Here is a 21,989-nt window from a genome sequence, read left to right on the forward strand (position 1 = left end):
GGCGCGCAGTGGGCCACCGCAGGGGCGCCCCGCCGCGACCTGCCCAGGGGGGCCCAGGCCTGACTGTCCCCGGCCGGCTCCGCGTCCCCCTGCTTCGGAAACGCAGCTGCAGCTTGCCGGCGGTCTGGCCTGGGGGAGCTTGGACACGGACAGCCCCAGGGGCCGGGCTGACCCCGGGAGTAGGGCTTAGGGTACGGAGGTCGGGGAGGCGGGCTGGCACGTTTGGAAATAGGGAAAGGACACTGAAAGGGAAGTCCTTGATAAGGGACCCTGCCTTGTGGGGCTGAAGGCGAATTTGTGTGGTCAGCAGGCCGGTAAGAATACTCAGAGTAGGCAGAGTGCTTATACACAGGTGACATGAATGTTGAGGGCCTTTCGACCTGGTGGAAATCAGCTAGTCATAGAAAGAATAATCATCCAGAATTGGGATTTGTTGCAGGAGTGAAAGTACTATCGCGTTATTCAGGAAATTGAGTGTGTACACTAAATTGCCAGTAAGTTGACGTAGGAAAAAGTATGTGATCACTTCAATAGTAGCAAAAGGAGACCTAATAAAATTTAGCATCCTCCTCCCCATAAAAAAAAAGTCTGAAGGGGAATAGACAAATTTTAGTCAATATTCGTAATCAACTAAACTAGTAAGATTGTTTTACCCACAAATAAAACAACAAAGACCTGCTGGCTTGGCTCTGATAAAGGGGTATGGTTGGTGGTGCTGTGAGTTGATGTGGTCCTTTTAGAAAGCGATTTAACACTATATGCCAGCCAGGAAATCCTTGAACCAGTAACCTCAATTCTAAAGGAATAATTCAGCAGAAGAAAAAACTCTTTGCCCAGAAAAGATTTTAACATTAATTTCTAAGAAAATAAACTGGAAACAATCAGAACTCCTTTTACTACTAAAGGTGATAAGTGTGAAGAAAGGCAATGTAAAACATCTTTTTTTTTTAATCTTAAGAGTAATACTAGACATTTGGAAGAAATGGAAAAAGTGAACATCAAACAAAAAGAATCTCAAAACTATCTGTAATTGCATCTCCCAGAGATGAGCATATCTAAATGTCTAGACTCTAGACTCTAAGACTTTTTCTTGAGTTTCTTTAGTTCATGCTGTTGTGTATCTTTGGCAGTTAAGAAAGTTCTTTGTGTTGTAATATTCCTTCTAAAAACAACCACCATGGTGGGTGCCTGGTTGGCCCCGTCGGTTAAGTGTGCCACTTTTGATCTCCGCTCAGGGCGTGCGTTCAAGCCCTGCATTGGGTTCTGCACTAGGCATGAAGCCTACTTAAAAAAGAAAAACCCACCAAACAAAAATCCCATGGTGATAACTGTGAAAATATCTATATCCCCATAGTTAAAAACAAGAAGTTTATTAAGCCATAATTGTTAGTGTGGTTGAAGGTTTTCCCTTCAAAGAAGTGTCTTAAATTCTGTGCTATACAGTGGATATCTCTTTGGAGGTGGAGTAGGGTTGATTTTTCTTATTTTCTGTATTTTTCAAGTTTTGTAATAAAAATACGTTCACTCTATAATTGGGGAAAATAAACCTTATATAAAGCTGTTTGTACTGTGATTTTTACAGGAACAAATTACATATTTGCCATTGAGCCCTTTCCAACCTTTGAGGGAGGAACAGAGCAGACTCGCTGCCGTGGCGCTGTGTAGGCCCCGGGCAGCAGTGGCCTTAATGGCATCCAGGCTCTCCTCTGCCTGGTGCTAGCAGTGTTTTCTGGTTTTTCAGTAGACCGTGTCATCCTGGCCCTGAGAAGAAACTCAAGAAGAAGACACTTAAAGGTTAGATGGGGCTTGACCTCTGCTGGACGTCCCCCAGCTCCAAGAGTCCCCCCTCCGAGCGGAGAAGATGGCTGCAGAACTGAGAGAGGCCAGGGCCTTGGCCCCCTGGGGCTCAGTGACCGTGAAAAAGGAGGAGGAAGAGGAAGAAAACGTCCTGGGTCAGGCGTCTAGCCAGCAAGTGCACTCTGAGAACATCAGAGTCTGGGCTCCTGGGGCAAGTCCCCAGACAGGCCTTGATCTATCAGAACAGGAAGAAAAGGTAAATAGTGGTCTTGGAGGAGGGAGGGAAGAGAGACCTGAACACCTCGGGTGGTTTCAGAGGGGGCTGTGTCCCTCTGCTTCCACACCTGGAATGTTGTTTTCAGGGTAGGGCTCTGGTCTGTCGTCCTTTGGTGTGTAATAGAGTCTCTTCTCACTGATGGGGCCGTTAGTGCTTTCTGTAAACAGTGGTCCTCAAACTGCTGCACAGAGTTACCTGGGGAGCTTTACGTAAAATCCTGATGCCCGTGCCATACTTGATTCCAGTGAAATGAGAATCTTGGCCTGGGGCCCAGACATCTGAAATTTAAAAAAAACCTCCTCAGGTGACTCTAGTCACGTTTTGAGAGCTCTCACATACGCTTCTCAAATTTTAATATGCCTGGGCATCACCAGGAGGTCTTGTTAATATGCAGCTTCTGATTCGGGAGGTCTAGGTTAAGAGTCCACACATGTCACAGGCTCCCAGGTGATGGTGACGTGTGGATCACACTTGGAGTCGAGGGGCAATACACTATACTGCGGTCCTTCATGTTTTCAGAAAAACTCCCTCGTCAGACAAGCTGAGGTTCCCCAAAGATCACAGCCCTGCTTCTTTGATCTTTAGACCTCAGAAAACTCTGCCCTGGAAAATGTCCCTGTGTGCTGCTCTTTTGACACGCGCTCGCCGGCGGGTTAGGCTTGGACGCCGCAGCGGCCAGTGATGTGAAATCAAAGAGCTAGAGAAGAAAGGCACAGGCTTGATTCTGTGCCTTACTCACCTTGGGGATCAGAGAAGACTGCCTTGATTTTCTGTTTCTGTTGTTTTATAAAAAAAAAAATGTTAAAAAAAAGTAAAAATAAGAAATTTATGGTCTCCAGGAGTAGGCACTCTCATCTTTGATCATACTGCTCCCCGTTGACAATTTTCTCAGAAATCCACCTGTGCTGACTTGTCTCTAGGATCCAAACATGTTCTGGAACATGGCTGTAGTCCTGAAAGCAACACAGGAGGCACCTGCGGCCTCAGCCCTTGGCACCTCCTCATTATCAGGGACTCTGGCCAGGAGTGAGATACTGGAGACACATGGGAACATGACCTCTATAGGTAAGGTTCGACCCCCTGATTCAGAATCTCACCGTTGGGGTTTCTCAGAATCTAATCAGACGTCGGTGGTCTGGTCTCCTAGTTTGAAAAACAGAGTAGTGAGGCATTGAAACTCAGGAGAGCTGGATAGTTGAGGGCTGAAAGATGCCTATGCCTTTGTCGCAGGAAATGCCTTACTTTGCACACAGGCGTAAGACACCAGACGCACACAGGCAGGCTCCAAATTCACATTAATCCTGTTTGTTGTTTCATATCTATTCACACACAGAGATGCATCCTCTTCACATCTCTGTGTTTGTCATAGGTCAGCTGGCCTGCAAGAAAAGCTAGCTAAGGTAGGAAGGTCGACTTTTGTGGTGATTTTGAGGAAATGCCCTGGAGATGTTTTGTTTTTATGATCTTTGTGCAGATTCCAGAGGGTTGTGAACAGTTGTGTCGGCCATATAGATGACCAAAGCTAGGTCTTCATGGTTTTATCACCTGGTTTTCTCTCTAAGCCGGGACTCAGAGTGCATCTGACAGGCAGTGGGAGAAACTTACTATGAAGGAGTGATGTGTAACTGTGGTCCAAGAATATGGTAGCTGTGGGTCCTGTGTTGTAGACGTAATCCCCGCGTGACCGCCAAGGCCCCTCTGGCACTCGCAGTCTGTACGTCGGCCGGTACCGAGCTGTGCCCGAATATTTTGAACCCCCTCTGCCCCCTGGCCCATTCCTCGGGCTGACCAGGTCATTGACTTTCTTACACCACTGTTGTGGGGATGGTTAGGATTATCACCTTTCATTTGCTTGTCTGCTCCTTAATCAGTCTCCCTAACTCTCAGTAGCTTCTGTTGCCCACTTTCTGCTCTCTGTTCCATTCTCTCTGGTGTATCATCACTTCTTTCCTGGGTCCTTGCTTTATCAGTCAGTCACTGTCTGAACCCCAGCACCCCACCCATTTACAGGAATGCTGACTGTTTTCCTTTTTGCCTCTTACCTCAAGACCCTGTTCCCAGCCAAGAGGTACCTTTCTGTGTGCTGCCAGACGTTTGCATAGCTGTAGGTAACAGCAGGGACATGAGCTCTAGGAATTAAGAGAGAGGTCTGAGTGTAGGTGCTCTCCTGCTTTTGATAACTCTGTGACCTTGAATGAGTCTTCTCTTTCTGGACCTCCATTTCCTGTTCTGTCAACTCGGGTGTATTGATTCAGTAGGTACAGGATTTGTTGGGAGCATGGTTACTCTGTGCTGGTAGTGTGATGGGTGCCCCATTTTCTTTTTCCAAGCTCCCACACAGGTGAAAGAGAATAGTTTCATCTTGATGACAAAATTGTATAATATACATGAATGTGCTTTGGAAACTTTGATGTGTTACGGGGTTATTAATACCAGAGGGTTTTATCTACAGTTTTCTATATATTAATTAATATTGACTTTATTAAAGTTTATACATTTAAAACTTTAAATGCTTCAGTTTTTAAGCATTTAACCCTAACTAATTTTTATTTTACTTCTACATCTAGAAAAATTTTTATAAAAATGAGAATATTTATACTTTTTCTTTAATTCTTGTTTAGTTAAGTCTCAAGTTTTACAGATTAAATTTTTAAGCTTTTTGAAACACAGGTGCCTAGGTGGCTCAGTCTATTGAGTGTCTGACTCTTGATGTCAGCTCAGGCCATGGTCTCGTGGTTCATGAGTTTAAGCCCCCTGTTGGACTCTGCACTGACAGTACGGAGCCTGCTCGAGATTCCTTTATCTCTGTCCCTCCGCCGCTCACATGCACACCACTCTCTCTCAAAATTAAGAAAAAAGAAAAGTTTATACTTAAGATTGGTTCCATCTACATATCATTTTTATATAAAGTATCCTTATTTCTATTACCTTAAATAAAAATACATAAAGTATATTAAATTTCAAATTTAATATATCTAATTCTTTAAGACATTTCAAACACCTAAGTAGGCAGACCTCCAAATCTTACGTATGTAATGTTGATAGCACATGGCTTTTGTAAATCTAATGAATTTGTAATGACATTCAGAATTCATAAATTATCTTTTATATGTCAGAATACATTCACCAGCTAAGATGGCAGGCTTTAATAGCATTTCGTATTTCTTCTTTTTAAAAAATGAAAGAAAAACATTGATTTCAAGACTTACTACTCTGTCTATGCTCTAGTTGATCACAGGTGTGTTTTTAGTTTATTTCTATCCTTATTTCTGTACTTTACTAGGGTTACAGTAATCTGTCAAGATCCAAAAGAGGGAAAATAACATCTCAAACAAGCCAGGGGGACAGCCTCTAGGCTGATGGCTAATTAATAACCCAAAAGGATTTGAGCTTGAGGACACAGAATGGGCCTTCTTTCCTTTTCTTAGACCCTGGGCATTGGCTCTTACTTCATCCCTGCCATGAAGCTGTTAGATAGCCGCTACGTGAAGACCTTGTAGGCCACAGTCGTGCCCGCTGCTGTAATAATTTTGACATAAAGCATGATGCAAATATGAATAATTGTTTCTGTTATTCTGTTTGGTTTAGTAGTCCCCATCCATCTTGATCCTTCATGTCTTTCTGGTGTTCTGAATCTCATGGTAAAAAGGGCAGGAGTGAGGTTAGGGAACAGAAGCGAGGTCATAGACTGAAGTATTCTTACACGTTGGTTTTGTTGGAGAGATGCTTGGTGGGAACCGAGGCCCCCCAGCGCCAGTGATGGGGGGTGCTGAAGGAAAGAAGAAGGAGATGGGAAAAACGCAGAGAGGGAGACATTAGAAGATTAGGTGAGATTAGGCGAGATATAGGGGATAAAGAAAAGTAGAGAACATAGAAGAAAGTAATAAACAAAAGAAAAGCAGAAAAGACATGAAACCATACATGGAAAAAAAATCAGAATATTTCACACACAAATTAAAAAAATAAAAACCCAGAGGTGACAGATGAAGAGGCAGTAGAAGAAAAGGGTGGTGGGAAAAAAGTAAAATAAGAAAGAAGATATGGTGATGGATGGTGACTGAGGGTGGTGAGCACTGAGCAGTGAGTGGAATTGTTGAATCAACATGTAATACACTTGAAGCTAATATATCAGCCTAATACTCCAGCTAAAAAGTAAAGAGAAAAAAATGATGGAAGGGCAATAAATCTACAGGGAGAAAAACAGATTTAAGAAAGACATCAGAACAGTAGGAACAGAAATAACTGCAAAAAGACTAGCATTTCAGAATATGTTGTTGCATTCAGTGCCCTGCTATGTGCAGCCCTCACACATTCCCTTTTTCCACCCCCGCCCATCCTACCTGAATGGTTGTGTTGTCTTGACCAGGCAGCCACACTGGTTGCTTTGTACCCCAATGTCCCGGTCCCACTCACTCATCTCACAGATCAGAGAGTTGTTCTGGTCTGTGCTGGTGGCATGTTGTGTAGATGCCGGATTCCCCACCTACAGGTGCTTCAGGACCTGCGGCTTGCAGCCTTCCTGCTGGCTTCTGGGCTGACCCCACGAGTGGGAACGCCTGCCCCCCCGCCCCCGCAGCCTGCCTCCCACTGCTGCCTGCCCTTGTTGCGTGTGCCCTATGTGGGTCGTGCTCCTGAGCTCGGTGTACTTAAAGCTCCGTGAAGGGGTCACTCTGCCAGCACTGGGCTGCATGGCTGGACACTCCACGATCAAGAGTGGTAGGGGTGGAGAGGAGGCAAACAGGATTGTGGCGTTGCTGACTGCAGGACTTCTTTGGGACACTGTTAGGGTTCTGAGCCAACGTAGAGCAGCTACAAACTAGTCAGAGTTTTAAAACTTCAGAGAGCTTTGGTGTTTTCATGATCCTGGCATAGTGGAGTGGCCTTTACCAGGACTCACGCTTAGAAAGGTCAGCTTCCCTTGACACAAGGATTCAGCTGTCTACTCTGTTCACATTCGTCTTTCGTCCCTTCTAGTGTTGCCATCTATCACCATAACAACTCCTCTCCCCTAAGGTTCATCTTTGCTCCTGGGCCCCAACGCTGGGACTCACAGCACTGCTTGTCAGGCTCAGAGCCCCTGCAGACCCGCACAGAGCCACTTCCTATGCGCCATGGCTGTTCTCGGCCATGACCATAGGGTAACTCAGTGAATCTCACGGTCTTATGACAGAGCTACTGTTAGTGTCCCTGTTTTAGAGAGAAGGAAACTGAGGCACAGGGCAGTTTCTAGCCCACAGTCCTGCAGCCGGTCAGTGGCAGAGCAGGGCTTTGAAGCCAGGCAGTCTGGCTCTAGAATTCACGTGCTGCATAGCACAGTCCCTGAATGCTTCGGGTGCTCGTAGCTGCTCTGGTCCTTTTGGCATCCAGCATGACCCTCTCTGCCCGTGCTTGTCCTTTCTTTGGTGTCTAGCTTCCTCATACACAGAAATCTAAGTCGCATAGATCGCCATTCCTAGGGAGGGACTCTCCCTCATTAATTGGTGCGTTGTAAGCAAATTCACACTGAGCGGCTGTGGTAAGAAGGCAGCCTGGGGAGAAACGAGTGTCCTTCTCACTGGTCTGAACTGTGAGACCAGTCATCAAATAGCCAGGAGAGAGGTCTGAAGAGAACCTCCCGGCAGTAAGCGGAAGTGCTAGAAAGACCACGAATTAGCGGATTCTGCCCTCGGTGTGGCAGAGGGCGTAGACCTGGCAGAAGAGCCCTCAGAGAGGTGCCACGTGGGGCAAAGCTTTCCTCTGATGAAGCCATTTTACATACACTGAAGTCACATGTGTCACTTCGTGATCTTATTCTTTGTCTAGGCCAGAATAAGCTGACGTTTGTACTTCCTGTTTATTGTTTCAGGTGCTGAAACCAAGAACCCACAGTTACTGGTTCCAAAAACTGAGATATGTGATGAGGCAGAAAAACCCTTCATAACACCAGGAAGAGTCCAGAAAGCTAATCCTCAAGCACCTGAGTCGGGAGAAGCCTGTGAAAAAGGGAGCGTGTTAAAGAAGCCGCGGATCAAGAGGGAAAAGAACGACGTCAGACAAGTGACAGTGACGGCCCGCCGCGCACCTGAAAGCTTCAAAGTGGAGGCAGACCAGAAATGTCCCGACTCTGGGGAAAGGTATAGCCTGAGTTCCGGCTCTGTTAAAAATCAGAAAAGCCAGCCTGGACAGAAGCCTTTTACTTGTAGTGTGTGTGGAAAAGGCTTTAGTCAGAGTGCAAACCTGGTGGTGCATCAGCGAATCCACACCGGGGAGAAGCCCTTTGAATGTCATGAGTGTGGCAAGGCTTTCATTCAGAGTGCAAACCTGGTGGTGCATCAGCGAATCCACACTGGACAGAAACCGTATGTTTGTTCAAAATGTGGGAAAGCCTTCACTCAGAGTTCAAATCTGACCGTACATCAAAAAATCCACTCGCTAGAAAAAACCTTTAAGTGCAGTGAATGTGAGAAAGCCTTCAGTTACAGCTCACAACTTGCTCGGCACCAGAAAGTCCACATTACAGAAAAATGCTACGAATGTAATGAATGTGGAAAGACATTCACTCGGAGCTCAAACCTCATTGTCCACCAGAGGATCCACACTGGGGAGAAGCCCTTTGCCTGTAATGATTGTGGCAAAGCCTTCACCCAGAGTGCGAATCTTATTGTGCATCAGCGAAGCCATACTGGTGAGAAGCCATATGAGTGTAAGGAATGTGGAAAGGCCTTTAGTTGTTTTTCGCATCTTATTGTGCACCAGAGAATTCACACTGCAGAGAAACCTTATGATTGCAGTGAGTGTGGAAAAGCCTTCAGTCAGCTCTCTTGCCTTATCGTGCATCAGAGGATTCACAGTGGAGATCTCCCTTATGTGTGTAATGAGTGTGGGAAAGCCTTCACGTGTAGCTCATACCTGCTTATTCATCAGAGAATTCATAATGGGGAGAAGCCTTACACATGCAACGAGTGTGGCAAGGCCTTCCGGCAGAGGTCGAGTCTCACTGTGCACCAGAGAACCCACACTGGGGAGAAGCCCTATGAGTGTGCCAAGTGTGGTGCAGCTTTCATTTCTAACTCGCACCTCATGCGACACCACAGAACTCACCTTGTTGAATGAGAGGTGCTTGTTACTCCGGGCACTGCTCATAATCCACTACCCTCTAATCGGATACGTCTTTGGTGTTTTGTTCCTCTGTAAAAACGAGGCCCACCATGTTATAAGCAGTTTTCCAGAATGCAGCACACAACACAAGACAAGCATTTCAGAGGCTGACTTCAAGACAGTGAAAGCTAAGCATCTTAAGGCAAGGACTGTATTGTGAACTGTGCCCTCACTAGTCCTGTTTGAAATGGAATGTGGCTTCTTAAAAATGGGTCATGCAAAAGGTGATAAAGATCCTGTTTCAGGAAAGGTATTTTTAGCTTAATTTTGTTTTTTGAACCTGGTAGTTTCCTGAGCAACAGGCAGGTTATCGGTAAAGGTCTGCCTGGTGGAATTCTGGAGCTTTGAACCTTGTCTTCTAGTGTTTGAGTTAAGCAGTGATTAGTTAAGGAACCCACTTGGGGTAGCGACTCACCAACAACCCAACCTATGAACATTTATTAGCTTTCCATTCCTTAGGTGATTTAAACATTAAAAAACAAACAAAAAACACCCTATTCACTGTCTGCTGCTCCTAAGATGGATAGAAGTGGGAAGCAGCTGTTTCTCTTACTATCTATGACTCGGGAACCTTGGTATAGTAAAGCTCTGGGGACCTCTGACCAGTCTCTTCTTGGCCATTCCCCAGTCTGCGTGGCCAAGCACTTGAGGACTGATGGAGACCACACACTGGGGCCACGAATGCGCTGGCCTGCATTCAGTTGCTGAGATCAGCAACTCTGAGTGACCCTAACTCCCATTGCGCTCCCACCGGAGTAAGATGCCTGTAGCACTCCCCTTCCCAGATAGAGGAGTCAAAGAATAAAGCTTGCCAAGGGGCGTGCCCACGTTGTCTATGCTCATTCCACTTAGCCTCAGCCAGGGGGTTCAATTTGGGTGTTATTCTCACTTTCTGGCTGGTCTTTAGAAGACCTAATGGAGTCCCAATTCTGAGAGGGAAGAGGCAGAACGGGACTCCTTAGGCCTTAATTTGTTGTTGTTTTTTGAGAAGTTCAAAGGTATTGGAATGTGAAAACTTAGAAGGATGAAGAAACTGGCTAAGGTAAGATAACCTTTGTTACCGTTGAGCCTTTCTTCTTAGTATTAAGTGATTTATAAAACTATGCAATAGGTAGTTTTGTGATATTGCCTTGTATTTATACAGAACTGAATTCTGTGTTTAAAGCTGATTATGCACCTTCATGTATAGAAACAAGATTCCCTCCAGCACTTCTCTCATGCTTTCCCCTAGATCCTCACCTTCATCCTTAGATTAAGAGTGGTCTGCCCCGCCTCTCTGGGAGTGGTCAGGCAGCAAAGAGCAGCCTGCATTCAAATCCAGGCCTTGAGTCTGGGTTCTCTTTGTTCTGCCGTGCTGTGTGTCTCACCACCTGTAATCCTCACCTGGAGCTGTGCAGAGCCTGAGAAAGGGGTATGTCTGGTCTCACTTTCAGGTGAGGAAGCTGAGGTGGACCGATTGGGGGATGTGCCTTGGGCAGAGTAACCAGGAAGCAGGATATCTGAGACGAATTTGAGTTTCCTAAGGCCTGGATCTGTCTCTTCACCCCATTCAGCAAACGTGCGCATGCCGTAAATGCCCCACCTGTTGATAAGCAACCTGGTGTGACTCTCACTAGAAGTCCCTCCTTTGGGGCTCTCCTGGCTGATTTGTATTTTACAGAACACTTCTCATGTACACATCAACAGGAAAGCTTGTTTATTTTCTCTTCCGCCTCCTTTCAGCCGTGGTTTTTTATCCAAGCATGTGCACCTTCTTTTCCCAGTTGCACTGTCCGTCATACACAACTGTAAGAAATCAGTAGAATTCAAAAGTGAGAATCAAAAATGCCCATGTCCTCACTGACGCTGGAGTCCCTAGTCCTGTCCCCTAGCTTGCAGTGGAGAGACCCGAGGATAAGACCATGTGCATAATAGGAACAAGCTTAGGTTCCCTGCTCCCCAGCAGGATCAGGAAACCCAGAAGAGAAGAGAGGGAGAACCGGTCTGAAGATTTGGGACGAATTGGTGACCTGGACCTATCAAGCAAGAGACTAAAAGTCCTTTCCCTGAAAAGTACCAGCTGGGACTTCTGACCATTGGGGCAGTTAGATTGTTTTAACTTCACATTGTATGTTTATCCTCATAATTGAATGCTCATCGTGGATGATTATGATTTCCTGGCTGAAGGTTGCTATTCATAGGCAATTCAGAAAGGGCTACTCGGGTGATTGTGATGTGAAGGTGAAGTGAAGCTTGATTTGCGCATCAGACCTGACTTGGCAGTGAAACAGTGGTTTTTCATTTGGCTGCATGCTGAAATCACCCTGAGTACTTAAACTGTTCCAGTCCCAGAGCCAAGGGATACTTTTTTTTTTTTTTTAAGATCTGGATGGAAACCCTGTGTAACCAAGGTAATGGCCACTGTAGTCAAATAAAGTCTGTAGGCCACAGATACATGTGATCGAAGGTGGAGTGGGGAAGCCCTAGAAGAAAGGTCTGGATGTTTAGAGTGTTCTGTGTGGTTTCAGTAAAACAAGACGCTGACAACGTTGGCTGTACTGGGTGTCCTGTACCTTGGCTGTGAGGATTCGGTGACTTACTCTGTATTTTAAGTGATACACCACACTTTTTATTTATATGAGCAAAATAAGTTTTAACCTAACATACTTTTATGTTCCTCATCCAACGAAGTGACTTTTTTTTTTTTTTTTTTTTAACATTTCTACTGTATTTCGTCTCAGGGTCTGGGTTTCCCCAAACCTGCACCCAGGTTCCGGACCTCGGTCCTTCACAAATCCCGTGAGCCAGTGGATTACTGCAGAGACCAGATCTTTACCCAGCTAACAACTCTTGCCTCCAAGTCAGCTCCAGCCCGCAAAATAAATTACCGCCCCCCTTTTTCTGTATGGTTTCTGATGGATGGGAAGAGACGACTCCGTATTACCAGAGCTGCCTTAGGGTTTTCTTTTCCCAGAGGTCAGCTCCTGCTGTTCTGTCTAGAAGTGGGCGGGGCTCTGAGGCCATGTTTGTTCTGTGGCCAGGAGCTACAAAGAGCCACACCAGCCGGTGGGTATTAAGAGCCAAGAAGTTTCAAATGAGACCAACCATTGTGTATTAAGTGGAGCGCAGTGGTGTGAAAGTGATAATGAAATCTTGTATTTGGGGGGCACAGATGAGACACACACACACATACACCCCTCAAACATTTGCCCGTGAATTCCTCCAGGCTCAGGAAGAGGTGTTTTGGGCGAAACTAATATTCCGCGTCCCTCCCTTGCTTGCCGAGGCAGATGTCCTCCCACATCTGTCACTTCACTTGCTCAGTCTTTCTGGGGTCACAGCCCCTTTGAGGATCTAACGGAGGTTGAAGACCCTCTTCTGGAGAAACAGCACATTCAGTTTTGTGCTCATCTGGCGGGGAGAGGGGATGCAGATAGGCTTCCTAAGGCCAGTTCTTGGCTCCTTTAGGGTGTAAAGTCACACTTGAGAAGGCACTACATGATTACCAGTGACATTTAATTTATTTTATTCTTTTTAAACCGCCTCCACACCCAGCATGGAGCCCAACATGGGACCTGAACCCTGAAATTAAGACTTGAGCTGAGGGGTGCCTGGGTGGCTCAGTCAGTCAAGCCTCTGACTCCTGATTTTGGCTCAGGTTATATTCATGGTCATGTACTGGGCATGGCGCCTGCTTAAGATTCTCTTTCTCCCTCTGCCCCTTGCCCACTTGTATATGCTCTCAAGGAAAAAAAAATTGAGGCCAGAATCTCTGGATGTTGCCTAAACAACTTTTTAAATCTTGCTTTTCCTGGATTTCCTCCTTCAACAGACGGCAGCATTATGCAGCACCCCAGCCGGAAACCCAGGAGGTATTTCTGGTTTCCCATGTGTCATCATCTTATAACGGTACTTACTGTTCACTCTCTTTGTGGCAAACATGGTGCTGATTCCTGGAGTGCAAAGGCAAACAAGGTCTATCAAATTCTCTTCTGATGTCTCCTTGGAAACCTGCCTGGACCCCTTAACATGATTTACTAAACTCTTCACTTCCCACACACCCTTTACTTTAACCTGGAGGCATGTGTTTGCTCTTCGGTGTGCCTTTTCTGACACGGTCCCCAGTGCTTACCACCACCACTGCCTACCCTACCTCTGTCTACTTTGCCTCACTTTGGATTCTTCTAAGATTTGATTCCAGTCCCGAATCTGAGAACCCTCTGACTCCCCTATGGCAAGGATACATTTCGAAGTATGGAAGAGCATATGGTATGTATCTACTCTGCTTTAACGTGAAGAAGAAAACCGCCAACCTGGATTCAGAATTGGGTATACAGTACAGTTCTCACTCATGTTACATATGCTACATGCTATTAAAAAGTAATAGGTAAATTACCTGAAGGAAATATAAGAAAATGATATAAGTGGTTAACTGACTTGTTCACAGACATACAGATAGTAAATTGCAGAGCTTAGGCTCAAACCTGGGCCATATAGATTATAGAATTATGGGTGAATAAGAATCTTTTAAAAGTAATTTTCATGTTTTCTCTAAGGAACAAGAGTTTTATAATCAGGAAAAAAGTTATTATATTTACATATTTAGTTGTAATGAATTAACTATAAACAGTGTTTCATTTCCGTATTTAAGATGTGGGATATACCCTGCCATTTCTTTCCATTTTTACCTCTTTGCCTCTGACAGTGTCAAGTCTGATAATTCTTGAACTGTATTCTGTCTTTTATGCTTTATTGATTTATCTTAAAAGTTTAAAATAAACAGCATTAATGTTATTCTGACCATGTAAATGTTCACTACACAACTAAGTAGCTTACTATGATTATATGTATATTTTTGAAACAGCATTTTGTTTTTACTGGAGTTTCTAGTTGCCTTTCATTTCCTCTTGTACTGATTGCTTTTAGCGCACTCTCAGTTATTTTCAGATTCTCCATCCAATTAGGTACTCTGTTGAGTCCCTCCTTTTCTCTTTAAGAAACCTCCAGCCTCTTGCTCTGGTCTGTCCTTGATGTTTTCCTGGCCACTGTTTTCTTGTTATACTGGGCTTCATTGTGTTCTGAATTGTACATGTTGCTGTTTGTTCATTTACTCTCTCATTTCACTACAGCATATCTTCAGGTCAGTTGCTGAGAATGAGTATATGGAAGACAAAATGTTGAGTGCTTAATATATCCAAAACATCTTCCTCTTGCCCCCAAGCTTGATTTGTTCTTTGGCTCTGAAATTCTACATGGAAAAATTTCCCCACAAGTTTGTGGAGTCGTATTTCAGTCTGATTCTTATTTCTTTCTTTGACAATCAATAAATACTATTTGTAATATTGTGGTCTGTTCCTCTACCCCCATTCCTGGAAGCTTTTAAAGGCTCCTCTTTATTCTTGGTGCACTCAATTCCCCAGTGTACTTAGTGGAATTTTTCAGTCTAGCGACTCAGATATTTTTATTCTTGGAAATGTCCTTGTGTCACCCTTTTCCATGTATTTTTCCCCCCAGTTTTTACTCTTTCTGGAATTTCTGTCAATCAAATGTAGGACCTTGTGGATTGGTCCTAAACTGTTTTCTGTGTTACTTCCATTTCCTTGTTTTGTGCTATTTTCTTGGAGAGTACCTTCATTATTTTTCAGCCTATCTAGGGAATTTCTTATTTTGTTTCCATTTGTTCTTTATTTTTAGCATGCTTTTCTCATTTTAGAGCTACCCCTCAAATCTGTTCTTAATTAGAAGGTTTCTAATTAAAGGCTTCCCTGTCATCTGATATCTCACCCTTTCATGCCCTTGACCCTGGGTACGTTTTCTCTTTGTTTCTTTTGTTTATTTTAATTGGAGACTTTCCTCAAATATGTTGTGATTCTTAATGACACGCACAGAAGTATCAACTGTCCAGTGGAGAGCTCTGTGTGTGGGAGTGGGAAGCAAGCTCCTTCCCTGGAAACCTCTGACTGCCAGAATGCGGAAATCTTCTGTCTGGGACTCATCTGCCGCCTTAGCAGGAAATCTGATGTTTTTGTATGGGGTTTGGGTGCCATGAGTGCTTCTCTAGGAACGGGAGAGAGGAGAATCAAGTGTCATTCTAGACCTTCAGTTAATGCCCCTAATTTTTAGCCTCACTTCCCCCTCCTTATTGTACCTGAGATTTCCTAGTCCCAAGTTGCTCTGGGGTTTGACAGGGTGATCAGTCGCCTCCTTTCATTGTATCCCAAGCTGTTGATCCCTCCACGCAACTTTCTCAGTTACCATTTCATCCATTTTACATCTGCTAGAAGTGTGTCTGCCTTATCCCATTAGTATTTATACATTTTAAGTCATTTTAGTCTATTATCATTTTAGGGGAAGTTAAATATTTAAAAAAATGTTGAAATGCTTTGATATAGTACTACCACTTAGCTGTATCTGAAAGATGAATGTTTTGACATTTGTATACTTGTCAGTGTTATTATTTTACATAAAATGAAAACAACACAAGTGGCTAACAGTAGGGAAATGATTAAGTTATATGAAACACGCAACCGCTAAAATAATCAAAAGAATATCTAGTGATATAAAATGTTTATGACATTAAATGGAAAATATTAAGTACAAAATTAAATGGTGGGTACAGAGAGCCCAGTTTTCTGAAACATACATACATAGAAAAGACTGAAAATAAGTACATTGGTGATTGACAGTGGTTAAATCTTGCTGTGTTGTCTATCTTTTCTACAATAAGCCTCAATTATTTTTATCACCAGTGGGGGAAAGCAAATAAAAAAGATCATTCCTTGTACAGAGTAGAGAGGCCTTTTGAGGGAGTGTGATAGTGGGGAGCAGCAGACCAAGGGACTGGGGGACAAAGTGCCCAGTTACCACGGACTTCACGCCTGGTGAAGGAAATACATGTAACCTCAGTGTTTGCGGCTGGAGGGCAGTGAGGGGAGAAGGAATCCGGGAGACCATACAGATAACTATTGTCAAACGCCGAGGGAGATTCTGACCCCGCAGTGGCAGCGGCACAGAGAAGGGACAGATGGGATGAGCAGGCCTTAGGGGCATGAAAGATCAAGCAGCAAATCCCGAAGCCAGAATTCAGCCTCAACACCTGGTGAGACAGACCTATGGGCCTGGCCCAGACTGAGAAGCCTTGGTCTCCTCGTGCCTCTGGGGCAACCCTGTGTTGACAGTGGTTAATAGTCCCGTGGTGTTGGGTGGGGAATTGGGGGAGGCAACCCAAGTCCTAGCCGCTAGTAAGGTAGGAACCACCTCCTTCGTTGAGGGGCTCCTGTGTGGGAAGCTAACTGCCAGATGTTCTTCAGTTCATTTAGCCCTTTCCTGAGGAGCGAAGTTCTCGTATAATCCCCGTTTTCAAAGCCAGTAATCCCAGTCAGGGTTAGAATAACTCGGAGGCCAAACACCCTGTGTCCCTTTCTTCCAAGCTACTTTCTCAGTGTCCCTTTCTTCCAAGCTACTTTCTCAGTGTCCCTCCAGAGACCCTTCTCATCAAAAGTTACAAAAGCCAGCAATGAAGAATAAGTCCTCCTCCAAGCCCAGAGCACCCCAGGTTATTAGTGCCCTGGGCATAACTGTTGAAAATTTCTTAATCCTTCAGAGAGAGAGTCCGTGCATTTACAGTCCTGTGTACTCCCTTTGAAACACAAATGGGAGCTTGGGATATACACTGTTTTTTTCCATTTAGTGTGTCTTGGAGATGATTCTGTATTAGCCTAGAAGATCTACCTCATCCTTTTTTTCTTTGCCATGTGATATTGAATAGGATAGTTGTACCATGACTCACTTAGCAATGTCCTGTTGGGGGGCGCGTAGGTTCTCTTCTGTCTTCCACTTTACAAACAATGCCGCTGCATATCCCAGCACACCATCTTGTATGTGCGACTTGGTTTGCAGGATAAATTGATGAAGAGTATAGGTGCATTTGGTATTTTGATAGAAATTACAAGTGCGGTTCCCAATATGTGTATGAAAATGCCCATTTCCATGAGTCTTATATAAAACTATTGTTTTCTGGTCTGATAAGTGAAAAATCCTCTCATGTTTTATTTTACACTCAATTATGAGTGAAACTGGATATCGCTTTGGGTATCTATAAAGCTAATGTCTTTTTCTTTTTTCTGTGATTTGCTTGTTCATATTCTTTAACAGTTTTGTGTTGTGTTGTTGATTTTTTTAAGGATTGGTTTATACAGACTCTGCTATAGTAAAGAAATTACTTAACTGCCATATGTGTTGCAGATGCTCCCCAGGTTATGGTTAGTCCTTTAATTTTTACTTAAAGTCAAATTATAGATTTCCCCTCTTCAAATTTTACATTCTTCCATGATTTTGCTTAGTCCTTTGAGTTAGGTCATTTGGAATTCATTCTGGAGTAACAGGACTGACTTGAGTCCTGGCCTCACTGCCTGGCCCCTTTCCTCTGGATCAAGCAGGAGGAACCAGCTGGGAGAACCATAAACATGAAGACCCTCCCATTTCCCTAGAGCTGCTAGGCGCAAGCCTGCACCCCCATACTCTGCCCTGGTGGGGATATACTCCAGCGACCCGGCCCTGAGCTCCACGCTGGGCCCAAAGGTGCTGCCTCCTTGCACTCTGGTTAATGGAGGGCAGGGGTCACAGGGAAGGGAGGGGAAGAGGTGCTGAAGGTAGGGGAGGAGAGGCCACATCTATGCACGAGGGAGAACCTGGCAGCAATCCTGCACTGGGAGGGGTGTGTTGAAGAGAAAGTGAGGGGTGGGCTGCAGCCCAAGTTCATCAAGGTGATAGAATAGTCTGTAACTGGGGCAGGGGGTGGAGGGGAGGGCCAGCTTGGAGAGAAATAGCAATGGTGGGCAGGGAAAGGGGTCAGATGGGGCGGCATGGGTGGTTGGAAAAAGGCTCAGTCCAGGGCAAGGGAAGCTGATTTCTCTGGCCTTGGGTGGGTGGGGCAGGAATCAGCCCATACCAGTTCTCTCAAATGCATTCTCTAGAATATCTCTCACTTACCTGGAACCCAGAGCAAATCCCTAACCTCTCCCAACATCAGGCTTCCCTCCACTTCTTCCGAGATGAGTGTGAGGCTAGGGTAAATGAGGGGTTTGAAAATGCATGGTTTCAGATGCATTTGTGAATGCTGCCATGTTCCTGGTGGAGGACAGCATGGCATGGAAAACCAGCCTTACTTGAGTGGGAAAACAACTGTACTTTCACAGTGAAGCGTGGGATGCAGCTCAGGCTCACAGCCTTTTGCATAGATGTCAGTGGGAGGAGTCCTTGAGCAGTCTTTTTTTGTTGTTGCCTCCTGGTTGTGGTGGGCCCCGAGCTAGGCAGAGACTAGAGCCAGCAAAGGGCTCAGCCAAGCATTGCCTGGCCCTTGGAGATGAGCTGGATTCCCCATCACTGCTGCTGGAATAGTTGTTCCAAATTTACCAAAGCTTAGACAGTAATGAGCAGAGGCCTTGGTTGATGAGATGACAGAAAATGGGGAGAGGGGTGCCTGGGTGGCTGAGTCGGTTGAGCATCCAACTTTGCCTCATGATCTCATGGTTTGTGGGTTCGAGCCCTGCCTCGGGCTCTGTGCTGACAGCTCAGAGCCTGGAGCCTGCTTCAGATTCTGTGTCTCCCTCTCTCTGACCTTCCCCTGCTCGTGCTGTCTTTCTCTGTCTCTCAAAAAACAAAAAGGGTAGGGGGGGATGTGAAGTCCTAACTCCGGTCCCAAAAAAGTACAGTGGAGTCCAAGGTGCCACTCTCTGCTGAGGAAGGAGCTAGACGGTTCTGAGACCAAGGAGTCATAAGAGGATGATAGCCCAGGAAGGAAGTCTGGCAGAGACTGGACCTGAAGCCAGAGCAGAGTGGATGATCCCTGGCCCCAAACAACTATGGGGCTGAAGTGGCTTCCAGAGGTTGGGGTAGGCTGGGGCACCTTTCCTTCCTAACATCTTCCTGGGCACCACTAGGCCTTTGGAATAATAGGTGCCCACTGTCATAAGCTGTGTTCCTGCCTGGTTCCAAGGCTGGCCCTACCTCTTTCAGGAGCAGATGACCCTCCTGGGATGGGCCAGGTCTCCGGTGAGCAGTGTTTATCGTCCTTTTAGGTGACACTCTCTGAGCTCAAAGAAACCACCATCAGGAACAATCAGGGCTTCTTCTCTGCTCTCACTTGGGGTTGAAGGAATGTGATGCACACAAATGAGGACAAGTCCCGTGAACCTGAAGGTGGAGGAGCGCTGGGCCATGGCTCTGGCCTTGAGAACACCACCACCACGGCTGAGGGTGGACATCTCTCAGCGGCGTTCAGTTGTCCACAACTGAAGAAGTGGGAAGATGGGCTCCCCCTAGAAGAGGGTGGTTAAAGGACCAGGGGCTGCTGGGGTATGGGTGGGACTCATCTGCTCTTCTCATAAGCCATTCTTGGTTTCCCTGGGGTCTGGGCTCTTGATATGTAAGCTCAGATGTGTGGGGCTCAGTGTTTTATTAACTTATTGCCCAGGTGGCTGTTTGGTATCAAAAGCTGAGCACCAAGCACCCACGAGGGGTCTTTCAGGAGCTGCTCTGCCTCTGACCAGTCGTGTCACCTCAGGGAAGTTACAAAACTTTGAGTCAATCTTCTCACCTGTCCGACGAAGCAGCATTACTGCCCTGCTGGCCTCACAGGGCAGTGTGCTTCAAGGGCGACTGCGTCAGGACGGGGCTCGGAACCGCTCAGTCATATGTAGCAGTGCTGTAGTAAGCAGGCCGAGCTTGTCCAAGGAGAGAAGGTATGCTCTTGGGGAGGGACGCATCAGTGAGCTGTATGGTGCTTGCATCCCTTCTGGAGAGGACTTGTTAGTCTCTATGTGTCTTTTTTGCCTTCCAGCCCTAAACCTTCCCAGAAAGTTTACCATGTCCCATTATTCATCAGCTAAGGAAGGGGGAGAACGTTTTATTTTTAGCTTTAACTTCCCCATGCCAAATGCAGACTTTGTTCTGACATTTCTTTCCAGGTCTCAGACCCAGCCTGGCAACAGTTGCCTAAGACCTTGGATGAGAAAACGACCCCAGAGCAAGACCAAAGCCTCCTCTGACTTGAGCTCTCTGAGGCCGCCCGCTGCCCTGCCTGGGACCCATCTGGTTCCTGCGCTGAGGGCCACTGTTGGGGTAGCGCTGCTGGGGCTGAAGTGGGGAACCGCAGGCTGGGTCAGGCTGCCTTCCACTGGCGTTGGCCGCCACCTCTCTGAAATGCGTGTGGTGCTCTGATACTCTCAGCGGTGTGGGCCTCTTGGGACGCAAGCTTCAGCGCCTGGCCGTTCCAAAAACCTGCAAAACAGGGTCCATGTGTCACCGGAATGGCTGTTTGCCTCCTGGCCAGTTAGCAAGCGTCTCTTTGAGAATTACATGAACGTTCTGAGCTGTCAGTGGAGGAAACTACCAGCGAGAATGTGGCCCACAGCTCTGAGCAGACCTGGCTCTAGAAGCTGGAGCCAGGCTAGAGGCCACGAGAGTTCTGTGCTAGCAGCCCGTTAAGGCATCATGGTTTCACACTGATTAGGTTGCTTTCCTGGACCACGAACCCAAATGCTTTGTAATAACCCCAACAAACAAAGAACCTGTTACAACAGTTTTCCACCCCTTGTTTAGTTGTGGTGGTCTGGCAGGCACAGTGGCCCTCAGGACAACTGTCATTCCAAGGCTGGTCATTCAGAGCCTTCCTGAACGTTTCACCAGATGTGCACTAGTACTGAGTATTTTGTGGCCCAAAGGAGGCAGGACAGAAGCACGCTTTACCTCCTGTCACTTGTGAGGGCAGAGACTGTGCCCCCAGTATTGTGTCGTCACAAAAACCTGGCACAAGTATACCAGGTTAAGAAAGCTATAGGCATATGCTTCTAAATAATTTAAATTATTATTTTAATAAATTAAAGGGAGGAAGATGAAAGAAAAGACCCAAACACAGGAAATCTTTCTTAGGGAGCACGAGTATGACCAGAAAACTCAGGGAAGTTGATAAAGGGATTGGAAAATGGGATATAAGACCAAACAGGGCTAGGACTGGAATGAGGCAGACCCTAGCCGTCTCTGTCCTTGAAACAGGTCTCGGCTCTTTGAGAATATGTTCAAAACAGTGGTCACACCCTTTCTGGATCTTGTGCTTGAGTCTTCCCCTTCTTGCCGTCCTGTGCCCAAAGAGAGGGGCCTTGGCTGTCTGCTCAGGAGCTTCCGTAGCATTTTCACATCCCCTTGCTTCTCTAGCCATTTTGGAAGTATAAGCTGGGTGCCTTCTGTCCTGCCTTATTTCCTGTAGCTTTGGGGTAGAAAGGGAGCTGTGCGTGTACCTGTCCAGCACTTTGGAGGATCAGCTGCTCTGCTGTCTCTTCCTCCCTAGACTAAGCTTATGGGCTGTGAAGCTGAGGATCTACACCTCTCTGCCTCTTCCGCTGCCAGACCTCAGCACCCTTCCCTCCCAGGAGCACCCTTGTTCTCCCTCTCTCTCCCTGATCTCATGGATTCCTGAGCTTTTTCTCAGGAGTTCTTGTTCTGTCTCTTTGGCTAGCAAGGGGGCCTTGGCAAGCTCCTTGACCTCCAGAAACCCATTTTCCACATCCAAGCCCTTCTCTGACCACCCCATTTGCTGCTTTGGCCAGTTCCTAAGATGCCCTATCTCTTCTCCTGGCTTGGCAGCCTGTGTTTGTAGGCAGTGCCTTCCCTGGGCAAATGTCTAGTGGCGGCACCATTCCTGCCTCTTCCCCAGAATGCATGCTCTCCTAACTGCCCTTTGTTTTCTCATTTTTCTCTACCCATACTCTGAAACCACGGTGCATGTATAAGAAAATTATGA

The 21,989-nt window shown here is 46.0% G+C and overlaps 1 protein-coding gene across 1 annotated transcript; it reads left to right on the plus strand.

Moving 5' to 3' along the window:
- Nucleotides 1–33: 33 nt before the first annotated feature.
- ZNF35 (zinc finger protein 35) lies at nucleotides 34–11,876 on the plus strand. The gene is made up of 4 exons (XM_029940514.1): nucleotides 34–191; nucleotides 1,742–2,053; nucleotides 2,995–3,139; nucleotides 7,920–11,876. Exons 2-4 carry the CDS (start codon nucleotides 1,862–1,864, stop codon nucleotides 9,164–9,166), a joined length of 1,584 nt encoding a protein of 527 aa, XP_029796374.1. The 5' UTR covers nucleotides 34–191; nucleotides 1,742–1,861; the 3' UTR covers nucleotides 9,167–11,876.
- The last annotated feature ends 10,113 nt before the right edge of the window (nucleotides 11,877–21,989 follow it).

This window comes from Suricata suricatta, chromosome 5, assembly GCF_006229205.1.
Source record: "Suricata suricatta isolate VVHF042 chromosome 5, meerkat_22Aug2017_6uvM2_HiC, whole genome shotgun sequence".
In the NCBI taxonomy this organism is placed as follows: Eukaryota; Metazoa; Chordata; class Mammalia; order Carnivora; family Herpestidae; genus Suricata; species Suricata suricatta.

What these genes read in the sequence shown, in the direction of transcription:
- ZNF35 (XM_029940514.1), top strand. Translation starts at nt 1,862, where the DNA reads ATGGCTGCAGAACTGAGAGAGGCCAGGGCCTTGGCCCCCTGGGGCTCA. An exon ending in TATCAGAACAGGAAGAAAAG is followed by an intron (nt 2,054 to 2,994) that starts GTAAATAGTGGT and finishes ACTTGTCTCTAG; the next exon opens with GATCCAAACATGTTCTGGAA. An exon ending in TGGGAACATGACCTCTATAG is followed by an intron (nt 3,140 to 7,919) that starts GTAAGGTTCGAC and finishes TTATTGTTTCAG; the next exon opens with GTGCTGAAACCAAGAACCCA.